Source organism: Oncorhynchus gorbuscha, linkage group LG13, assembly GCF_021184085.1.
Source record: "Oncorhynchus gorbuscha isolate QuinsamMale2020 ecotype Even-year linkage group LG13, OgorEven_v1.0, whole genome shotgun sequence".
Lineage (NCBI taxonomy): Eukaryota > Metazoa > Chordata > Actinopteri > Salmoniformes > Salmonidae > Oncorhynchus > Oncorhynchus gorbuscha.
Window position 1 is genome coordinate 18,343,752 of NC_060185.1, and position 12,109 is coordinate 18,355,860.

At 43.5% G+C, this 12,109-nt stretch overlaps 1 protein-coding gene across 1 annotated transcript; it reads right to left on the reverse strand.

Moving 5' to 3' along the window:
* Nucleotides 1-2,971: 2,971 nt before the first annotated feature.
* On the reverse strand, nucleotides 2,972-9,563 carry LOC123992554 (myb/SANT-like DNA-binding domain-containing protein 4). Its single transcript, XM_046293768.1, has 4 exons — nucleotides 8,854-9,563; nucleotides 7,707-8,261; nucleotides 6,482-6,751; nucleotides 2,972-4,729 (listed from the first exon to the last, which is right to left on the reverse strand). The coding sequence occupies exons 2-4, from the start codon at nucleotides 8,004-8,006 to the stop codon at nucleotides 3,950-3,952; spliced, it is 1,350 nt and encodes a 449-aa protein (XP_046149724.1). The 5' UTR covers nucleotides 8,007-8,261; nucleotides 8,854-9,563; the 3' UTR covers nucleotides 2,972-3,949.
* Between the last annotated feature and the right edge of the window lie 2,546 nt (nucleotides 9,564-12,109).

The window sequence follows — 12,109 nt, forward strand, 5'->3', positions numbered from 1 at the left end:
AATATGTATGTTACTAGACAGATATGATCACCAATATGTATGTTACTAGACAGATATGATCACCAATATGTATGTTACTAGACAGATATGAGGGATATTTTCAGCAGCCAAACTGCTACAATTATTTAGTATCCAGTCTCTCACTCATTTCATTGTTCATTTATTGTAGACAAGTTTCACCAGTGAAAAAGGACCATTTTATAAAACAGTATTTGACGTAGACGGCTCAACCAGTCAGCAGCTGAAGCACATCCTTTCAGATCGTCTTTCCTTGCAGAAACAGACAACAGAACATCTCAAAGCAGAAAAACCCCTAGTCTTTGTGAGTTGAACTGCCTGCGGTGTTTGTGAGAGATGGAGGTGTATCAGCTGATTTAAGTGTGAATGTGGGTTCACACCAGATGTATTCATAAAAACAGGCAGAATTAAAAATAACACTATTCATTTATATCCTTTATTGTGAGTCTTAAAGGCGATGCAGAAAGCATATAGGCAACATTATCCTTTTCTCATCTCTTAAAATAGACTGAACCTGCAGAGATATTCAACTCTTCCCTTGGATGACTGAGCTAATATAGAACATTATTATTATTATATATTATTTCACCGTAGTACTAAACCACAAACACACAATCAAAATAGCACCATTAAAAAAGACAAAAGGTTTGGTAAAATTAAAGTAAAATCTCTGTAAAGCCTTACATGACATTGGTTTGAGTCACATACAGTAGTATACTGTAGGACATTCTGTACTTTGAGTTTACAGCTACTCTACATTATGTCCACTTTCTGTGCAGTACATGGACGTTAGTACTGAGCTACACAAAACAACAGTTTCTCCCAGTACACAACCACTCACTTGAAACAAACACACATTGTAGACACCAGTGGAGGCTGCTGAGGGGAGGACTCTTCATAATAACATCTGGAACAGAGTGAATGGAAAGGCATCAAACACATGGAAACTATGTGAATGGTGTATTTGACACTATTCAGTTCCAGACATTACCATAAGCCTGTCCTACCCAATTAAGGTGTCACCAACCTCCTGTGGTAGACCCAGATTATAGGTGTTCAATTAACATCTCCTTTGAATTGTAATAATCCAGATTTTAACGCAACAAAGTCCACAAGCATAACAGAATGATTGGCAGGGAGATGTTTTAAATGTGATTGGTAGCGGCAGTTTGAATCTTGATCTCGCCTCTACAGGAAATAAAACTGGATAACATCCTTTTGCCAACAACCTGGAGTAGGATGAAGACGCCCTGTTGATCTACGCTCAGTTTGATGGTTGTACTGTCTGATTGGTTGAGCTATTCAGCTATTGTGTATCAAGCTGCACAGTAACAAGCTATTGGAGCAGTCTGAGACAGACAGGAGAGGTGGACCATGGAGGTGACTGCTCATAGAGGCTCACACCTGGCCTGTCTACACTGAGATAAAGACCACACTGCTCCCCTCTCCTTTGACCCTTCTTCCAGGCACTTCTCTCGTAGATATCCCTTAATGCTCATCACACGCTGCTGCTACTGTTCATTACCTGTCACGTTATTCCTATATGTACATACAGTGGGAAGACAAAGTAAGTGAACCCTTTAGAATGACCTGGATTTCTGCATAAATGGGTCATAAAATGTCATCTAAGTCACAACAATAGACACAAACAGTCAGCTTGAACTCATAAACACACAAACAATTATAATTGTTTATGTCTTTATTGAACACACAGTTTAAACATTCTCATTGCAGGGAGGGAAAAGTATGTGAACCCTTGGATTTAATAACTGACTGACCCTCCTTTGGCAGCAATAACCTCAACCAAACATTTTCTGTAGTTGTGGATCAGACCTGCACAACGGTCAGGAGGAATTTTGGACCATTCATCTTTACAAAACTGTTTCAGTTCAGCAATATTCTTTAGGATGTCTGGTGTGAACCGCTCTCAAGGTCCTGCCACAGTATCTCAAATCGGGTTGTAGTCAGGACTGACTGGGCCACTCAGGTTGAGGTCAGGACTCTGACTGGGCCACTCCAGAAGGTCAGGTCTCTGACTGGGCCGCTCCAGAAGGTCAGGTCTCTGACTGGGCCGCTCCAGAAGGTCAGGTCTCTGACTGGGCCGCTCCAGAAGGTCAGGTCTCTGACTGGGCCGCTCCAGAAGGTCAGGTCTCTGACTGGGCCGCTCCAGAAGGTCAGGTCTCTGACTGGGCCACTCCAGAAGGTCAGGACTCTGACTGGGCCACTCCAGAAGGTCAGGTCTCTGACTGGGCCACTCCAGAAGGTCAGGTCTCTGACTGGGCCACTCCAGAAGGTCAGGTCTCTGACTGGGCCACTCCAGAAGGTCAGGACTCTGACTGGGCCACTCCAGAAGGTCAGGTCTCTGACTGGGCCGCTCCAGAAGGTCAGGTCTCTGACTGGGCCACTCCAGAAGGTCAGGACTCTGACTGGGCCGCTCCAGAAGGTCAGGACTCTGACTGGGCCACTCCAGAAGGTCAGGACTCTGACTGGGCCACTCTAGAAGGTCAGGACTCTGACTGGGCCACTCCAGAAGGTCAGGACTCTGACTGGGCCGCTCCAGAAGGTGTATTTTCTTCTGTTGAAGCCATTCTGTTGTTGATTTACTTCTGTGTTTTGGGTTGTTGTCCTGTTGCATCACCTAACTTCTATTGAGCTTCAATTGGTGGACAGATTCGCCTTACATTCTCCTGCAAAATGTCTTGATAAACTTGGGAATTAATGTTTCCATCGATGATGGCAAGCTGTCCAGGCCCTGAGGCAGCAAAGCAGCCCCAAACCATGATGCTCCCTCCACCAGACTTTACAGTTGGGATGAGGTTGATGTTGGTGTGCTGTGTTTTTTTTCTCCACATAGTGTTGTGTGTTCCTTCCAAACAAGTCAACTGTAGTTTCATCTGTCCAGCACTGTGGAACATCCAGGTGATCTTTTGTGAACTTCAGACGTGCAGCAATGTTTTTTTTGGACAGCAGTGGCTTCTTCCATGGTGTCCTTCCATGAACACCATTCTTGTTTAGTGTTTTACGTATTGTAGACTCGTCAACAGAGATGTTAGCATCTTCCAGAGATTTCTGTAAGTCTTAGCTAACACTCCAGGATTCCCCTTAACCTCATTGAGCATTCTGCGCTGTACTCTTGCAGTCATCTTTGCAGGACGGACACTCCTAGGGGGAGTAGCAACATTTCTCAATTTCTAGACAATTTGTCTTACCGTGGACTGACTTTTAGAGATACTTTTGTAACCCTTTCCAGCTTCATGCAAGGCAACAATTCTTCATCTTACGTCTCCTGAGATCTCTTTTGTTTGAGGCATGGTTCACATCAGGCAATGCTTCTTGTGAATAGCAAACTAATGTTGTGAGTGTTTATGGGGCAGGGCAGCTCTAACCAACATCTCCATTCTTGTCTCATTGATTCAACTCCAGGTTAGTTGCCTCCTGACTCCAATTGGCTTTTGGAGAAGTCATTAGTCTAGAGGTTCACATACTTCTTCCAACCTACACTGAATGTTTAAATGATCTATTCAATAAAGACAAGACAAATACAATCATTTCTATGTTATTAGTTTAAGCAGACCGTTTGTCTATTGTTGTGACTTACTGTAGATAAAGATCAGGTGAAATTTTATGTCTAATTTATGCAGAGATCCAGGTAATTCCAAAGGGTTCACATACTTTTTATTGCCACTGTATGTACCTCAATTACCTTGTACCCCTACACATCAAATTGGTACTGGTACTCCATGTATATAACAAAGCTTTTCATTTCTAATTATGTATCTATTATTATCATCATCATCTTTCAATTATTTCTCTATTTCCTCTCTACATTATTGGGAACGGCCCATAAGCATTTCACTGTTAGTCCACACCTGTTGTTTACGAAGCATTTGACTAAATGTTATTTGAAACAATCCTATCCTCCCTCTCTCTCTCAATGACCCTGGTCCTGGTGAAGCTGCATTCTCTCTACCTCTAGTCTCTCCCTCTCTATCTGCAGTCGTCCAGACTCAAACTTAAAGAACTGCAGCCTCTCTTTCTCTAACTGCAGTCGCTCCTTCTCCAGGCTCAGTCTCTCACCCTCCAGATCTATCATAGAAAGCCAGGGTTTATTCTCATTTCTCTCATTCTGTTCATCCACAGCAGAGGAAGAGGATGTGGTAGGGGTGGAGGAGGAGGGAGGGCCTTGCTGGGGGGGAGCAGCAGCCCGTTCTGATTGGTTCATGAGCAACAGCCTAAGTCTCTCCTTCTCCAGCTGCAATCTCTCTCTCTCCAGCTGCAATCTCTCTCTCTCCAGCTGCAATCTCTCTCTCTCCAGCTGCAATCTCTCCCTCTCCACCTCCGACTGACTCAGTCTCTCCTTATCCAGTAGGAGTCTCTCTCTCTCCAACACAAGCCGCTCCGTTTCCACAGCCAGACGCTGCTTCTCCAGTTCCACACGCTGCTTCTCCAAACCAACCAGAAGTCCCGTACTCTCGTGATTGGCCAGTCCTAACCCAGCAAAGCCCATTCCGCCCAATGAGAGGTCCCGATTTATTGAGGTCGCCGTCCCCTTTGAGGCGCTGAGCATTCCAAACTCATCAATGTGTGAGAAGACTTCCGGGATACGTACATCGCGCTCTCCCATGTCGGGTAGGAGGGAGGGGAAACAATCTTCATCATCATCATCCTCCTCCTCTACCTCACCATCTCCCTCTCCGCTATCACCCTCCAGCTGACAGAGAGAGAGGAACACAGAGACAGAGGGATTCTGATCATTAATATACTGATTAACACAATACATACATGCTGACACTAACACTAGTGATGCGCGGGTCAGCTGTTTGTTCACAATTGCTAATAACCCAATCCGCAACAGCCCCAGTATATGTACCTCCCGATGTATATCAATACCTCCCTACTCTTCTACATTTGCACACACTGTTCATAGATTATTTCTATTGTGTTATTGACTGTACGTTTGTTTATGTGTAACTCTGTTGTAGTTCTTGTCACACTGCTTTGCTTTATCTTGGTCAGGTCGCAGTTGTAAATGAGAACTTGTTCTCAACTGGCCACCTGGTGAAATAAAGGTGAAGTAAAAATATATTAAAAATGTGATAAAGTGAAAATCTGAGGCCCACACCGACCCTAACCCACAATATAGAACATGCTCTGTAGTCAGATGGCAGAACTATTTTTTGACAGGCCTAGAAGATTAAATGAAGCCTTGCTCACCAGAATGTCGTCATAAATGGATAGAATGGATGTGTCTATCTAGTTGATGTCTGTAAAGTTTGTTCTCCCTTCACTATTTCATCAAGACTTTTAGGGACGGGGAGAAAATGACATCAGTTTGACCGTTTTTAAGGAAATTAAAAGCTGTTAAAAATGACCCAACATGTTTTTGATACGGTTTCAGTTTGGCTTGGATGCATATTTTATGTGATTAAAATAGGATCAGCTTTTATGATGCTGATAAAGACAGCACCGCCACCTATACAGATAGTCCCTAACAGTGCATTCGTTTTCTCAAGTTCCTGAAATAAATGATCGTTAATCCACTCCTGTTCCGAAGTCAACATGTACATTTGGTGTATCCTTTTACTGAGAGAAATGCTTCATTCTGCACCAGTTAATATTATTAGGCTTTATGAGAGGTTATAGACCTACAGTCAGTGTCCAGATTTAAGTAATGGCTACTATTCCATTGAACCCATCCGAACATTACAGTTCACTTGACATGTTGAATTTGTATAGCGACCACAATCACACTGGCAACTGCCATTGGCAACTGTTGAATTTGTATAGCGACCACAATCACACTGACAACTGCCATTGGCAACTGTTGAATTTGTATAGCGACCACAATCACACTGACAACTGCCATTGGGAACTGTTGAATTTGTATAGCGACCACAATCACACTGGCAACTGCCATTGGGAACTGTTGAATTTGTATAGCGACCACAATCACACTGACAACTGCCATTGGGAACAATCACACTGACAACTGCCATTGGGAACTGTTGAATTTTGTATACAATCACACTGACAACTGCCATTGGGAACAATCACACTGGCAACTGCCATCATCCTCTTTTACCACTGAACCAAATCTATTAAAAAAATATTTAAAAAATGGAATACTGCCCTGCCTTCGATTTATTTTTCAACTCTCCATTTCGCAGCTTTTCCTCTCATTGAATTAAACTTAGACGACATGGTCTTTTTTGCCTCAGCGGACAGAAGTTAACTATCTCTGCCCAAGTTCCCAAAAGCATTTGGCAATTGGTGTGTATTTGGCATGCTACAGTTAGACCCTAAAGCTTTGGCTACGCACTAACGGCAGATAAAAATGATAGAAAAACCTACAATATAACTTATGAATATGAATTTCACAAGAATTCTACATTTACAGATTTTTTTTGACATTGTTTTCCCTTCAACCCACAAATCACTAATGCACACACACAGAGATCCTCACCCTGTATCCATTGACCTCCTCCTCCATCTTAATCCCTGTAGACATTGCGTGTCCGCTGGGCTCTCCAAGATCCGCCAGGTCCTGCCAGTCGCACTGTGACTCCTTGGGAAAGCTAGAGAGGTCGAGCGACTGGTCCCTTGAGCCCAGTGAGGCGTTGTGTTCAGGGGAGGACGGATCATACTCTGCCTTCAGCCCTGTGGATAGAGACAGCTCAGCATGGAGCTGCTTCCTCTTCATTAGTGACCGCCAGTCCAGGTAACGCCGCTTCACCTGGAACCACACACACAACCATTACAAACAGTGGTGATGTCACAACTCAACATTCATCCGGAAGTAGAAGTAAATCTGTACTGGGAAGGAGGATCCCAATGGAACTCCTTCCAGTGAATGGGGCTGAATGAAACTATTGAAATGCAGCCCTTGTATGTAGGATACTTCATGCTATCATTTCAGTGTTGTGTTCGGGACCACCTAAAGCAAGACCAATTTAAGACCAAGACCGGAGCAAATCAAGTCAAACTCATGGTGGGGATTTGACACTCACAATTATGGTCTTGAATTGGACTCACATTTTTGACTCTGTCTCCGAAAACCTCGCCCCCCTCCCGGTCTTAACAGTTCAAAATGTCCAGTATTTCTGTGTTAATATTTCAGAAGAACGTATGGATTCTTTAGACATTGAGAACGGTGAGACAAAGAAAAAGCATGTTGAGGGCAAACAGAGAGCCACTACAAATAATCACTAAACCAAACAGGTTTATACTAGGTTTTAAAAAGTACAACTTCCCCTGGTCTCCCCTTACTAATAGTGAGCGTGCAACTTTCAAACAATCCCCCCCCTCTTCCCTAACAACAAATCAAGGAAATTCTGACAAAGTGTGACAAATATTTTTCAACCAAAGTAAAGGACAGTATATGATTAAAGTAGGAAGCCAAGGTTTCAATAGGCGATAAAATACTAATTCGTCATTAAAGGAGAGTGGATTTTTCGGCTTGCAAAGTGGGTTTATGTGCTGACTGGATGGGAGCTTACAATTATTCATTGTTTTACTCCACTGATCTCTGGAAGAAATGACCTCACTGTCCGAGACCAAGTCAAAACAGAGTACAAATGTATCCGACACGAGACACTCAATACGCGGTCCAGAGACCGGACTTGAAGACTACAACACCGTCTCTTTTGCAACATCATTTGTCAGTATGGAAGTCCTCTCCTAGCACATACCTCTGAAGATGTGCGTAGCTCGCCCTCTCCCAGTGCGTTGACGCCTCCTGCTACCTCCTCCCAGGCTCGTCTCTTCAGCTCGTTGATGGCGGTGTTCTGCTGGCGGGAGAACAGCACGTCTCGTCTTTTGTGGATCTCCCGGATCAGTGTCTGTGTCTCACGAACGCTGTAGTTACTCTTCCTCTTCCTCTTCAAGTGTTTCATCTGCAGGAAATCCAGCCTGGTGGTCAGGAGGGGCGCAGATGGACAAAGAGATGGATCACGGAGGGACGGAGAGACAGAAGTCTTACTGAGGGACATATTTGGGCAGAAGCATGGAGAAGTGTGAAGGAGGGATGGTTGAATAGATACAGAGGGAGGGAGAGAGCAGTCAGGCTAGCTTGGACTTCAAGAAGTGAGTGTTGTAGATCGATGGATGAAGGTTGAGAAGAATCCCGCTGTCCTGCCTCAGGTGACACACTCCCTTAGTTCACGCAAAGGCCAAGGTTCACACAGCACAGGTAAGTGTTACAGCAGATGTGTCCTCAGGCAACCAGAACAGAGCTCAGCTTCCTCCTGAAAGACGAACACAGGAGAGCAACCAGAGAGCGATTAGGTGATCAAAATGGTGGTAAACTTATCTTCAATACAACTCAAAATGGGCCTGTTCTGTATCTTTATCTGTGACAGGACAAACACATGCTTTGACAGACCCAATGTGTAAGAAGACTGCTGTGTATTTCATCTGCTGAGTATCCTAGGAACAAAGATGTGCTTGCAGGCAACCATCATTTCAAACCATGCCACAATCATGTTGTTTTTCATTTATTTGGGGCAACGATTGAATGATGGGGGAACAGCTAGTTATCATAGCTGTCTTCTATCTCTATTTTCTGAGGTGAGACGGGGATCAGGATAGTCCAAACTGGAACCTATGTAAAACTCAGTGTAGTGCTTTGCATTATGCTTTGTGTGAAAAGCATCAGCTAGCTTGGTAACGTAGCCTAATCGGCGTTGTTTTTGATCCGTTAGCTACAGTAGCTAGCTAACATGCACACCATCACGTTTGCACCGTAAAAACTCAAACCTCCACAGATCAATTTTATTAAGCCGAAATGGCAACGCTCGACTACTTAATGCTATATATGATTTTTGTTAAATAACTCACCTTATCAATTGTAGAGAATAAATCAGATGCTCATCAACGCCAAAATCTGAATCCGAACGACACATTGTTGAGACGCGAGGTAAACATCCTTCCCATTGGTCCGTCCTTCCCATTGGTCCGTCCTTTGCCACCACCAATTCTGACGTGTAGCGTTCCATCAGTGGTTCCGGATGTGGCTCCACAAGTGTGTAATTGTAATGTGACATTGTCCATTGTTTGTAATCTATGTGTGCTTGTGTTCCCTCATGTGCTTTATGTATTGATTTGTTGTTAATAAAAAATAAAATAATGTGGCTCCACAAGTCATGTGTTGTTAGAGCCCGCTGTCGTGTTCATGAAGTGGAGCAAACACCGCTGTTCAAGAGGTGACATTCTGGCTTATCAAGCGCTCATGCGTTGCTTGTTAACTATGTTTTTGTGGCATTTACAGTGCTTAAAATGCTGACACACTTGCCTCACAGCTAGCTAAAATGGCTAGATACTTCACAGAAGCTGTCAGTGCTAGTCAAATGCATTACGAGAGGTGACGTTAGCTAAAAGCGGAACTTCGGTCTACCAGTTCTTCACTGAAACTGGCACTCCGGTGTGACTCGTGTGCAGCAGCGCAAGGAGAAAGAGAATCGGACAGTTAATGTTTGCCAAATCATCCATGGTTCGTTGAATGTGTTATTCCTATAGAAAGTAATAACTTGCCATGTTCTCCCTTGATTATCTTCTTTCGTCTATGGTATATTGGCGTTCGCAACAATTGGATGTGCATTCCGCCATCTACTGTGCGGGTGGATAATAAGGATCCGCGAAAAATGTAATGTGGGTAAAAATAAAATATCATACAAACTATCAAAAAATAAATGAACTAAACAAAATTAGCCTACTTTTCTGTAAAAAAAATTCTAATCAGGTTCCACACAGGGCCACACAGGCTCAGAAGACACGTGTGAAGACTCGTGTGAGGGTGGGTCATTTCCTAACACCAATGGTCTTTGCAGTGCTTCTGCCTTTGAGTCTTGGAGCCCCAAAAACGTGTCTGCTGCATATATAATATCCAACTTCTTAGACACTTGTGCTGTATAATGAATCACTGTAGTTGTAAATGCCACAAAATCCACCTTCACAGTGAGTGTGCCCAGAACACTTGATTGGCTTAAAACACTAACTGGTTTCAATGCATCCACCGCCACATCTTCAACACTGTGGCCTATTGCCGCTTCAACTCTTCACTGTCTCCACATAGGAAATCTGCTGCACAGCCCTGATCCTTGACGCTTTGATCTCCTTCACCGAAGGAAGTCCAGAGTATGATCCCCACCACAGTTGCAACATTTTCCATTAATTTATTCTTCAAATCCATACTTATCCTGTCTACAAACATTTGACACGTGACCATATCCTTTACAATTCCCACAATGTTATGGTTTGGACACAAATGTTCTCACCACATACCTCATATCCAAACTTCACATATTCAGGTAGAGTCTCCTCAAACAACAATAATATCCACAGGCTTTTCTCCTTCCTCCCATTTACCATACGGATCAGGCGATTTGCACTGACCACTCCTGAGATTTTCTGACTAAGGTACTCGTCATCTACATGCAACAAGACTCCAGCTATAACTCATCCGGCTGGCACCCTACTCTGAAGATCAATACAGGTTACTTCTGACGTGGACAATTTCGCCACCTCCAGTGCATGCTTCTGTTCTTCATCCACACAATTGACCAAAACAAGCTCGCTTCTTGTCACCTTGATTGAATCAACATTTCCCACTGCTTTCTTCACAGTCCTCAATATTACAAATGAATTTCCGTGTCTAAAAAAACGCAGTCCAATAAGAAATCCATTATTGGACCGGTCCTTCTCTTCTACTACAACGTTTGCTTGTTTTGTTCCATTCTAGTTTCCATTCATTATCACACACTTCACTTGCCACACTTTAAGATTCAAGCACAGTCTGAATTTCCTCCCACGAGCACACCGCCATCGCCTTCTCCCAAATCCCCCATTAAAATCACCAAATACCCTTCAAATAAGCCTGGACCTCTTCATATGAAAGGGTTGAGCGCTCTACGTAGCCTCATTTCCTGGAGGAAAAGACTAAGGATGGCGATGCAGAGCGAGAGATAAAGCACACACTTATCTCCCACATTGCCCCATCAAAAATATTTATTTCAAGAGTCCTGCAGTTCTGTTCTTCACCACACGATGCCACTGTTGTCTTTCCTATTCCCTGAGAGTGGTTTGGCAGTGCTCTATCACAGGGATTTCCTGCCGCTTTCCGTTCCATCTGTGTGTTTAAAAATAGTTGGAGGAGAGAAAGTGATGATCCCAAATAAAGTAGGTGTGTCTGTGTGTTGCTTTTCTCTCCATTTCATTTCAACCTCTCCTCCCTCAACTGTTTCCTTACTGTCAGAGCTCAAACCCTCAGGTTTGTGTGTGTATTTTATTATAAATCTGTCTCTCCATCCCTCTGTCTCCAAGTAGCAGTTCTGTCCCAGAGTATTTATGTATAGTGACGAGGCAGTTTACGGAGTGGTGTGTTATCCACAAAGCAGGATCAGAATGGGAGCAACTGACCATGTTCTATATACACAGGGTAACCATGGTGATACATATAGTGGGGCAAAAAAGTATTTAGTTAGCCACCAATTGTGCAAGTTCTCCCACTTAAAAAGATGAGAGAAGCCTGTAATTTTCATCATAGGTACACTTCAACTATGACAGACAAAATTAGAAAAAAAAATCCAGAATATCACTTTGTAGGATTTTTATGAATTTATTTGCAAATAGTGGTGGAAAATAAGTACTTGGTCACCTACAAACAAGCAAGATTTCTGGCTCTCACAGACCTGTAACCTGTAACTGGCTCTCACAGACGAGCTCCTCTGTCCTCCACTCATTACCTATTAATGGCACCTGTTTGAACTTGTTATCAGTATAAAAGACACCTGTCCACAACCTCAAACAGTCACACTCCAAACTCCACTATGGCCAAGACCAAAGAGCTGTCAAAGGACACCAGAAACAAAATTGTAGACCTGCACCAGGCTGGGAAGACTGAATCTGCAATAGGTAAGCAGCTTGGTTTGAAGAAATCAACTGTGGGAGCAATTATTAGGAAATGGAAGACATACAAGACTACTGATAATCTCCCTCGATCTGGGGCTCCACACAAGATCTCACCCCGTGGGGTCAAAATGATCACAAGAACGGTGAGCAAAAATCCCAGAACCACACGGGGGGACCTAGTGAATGA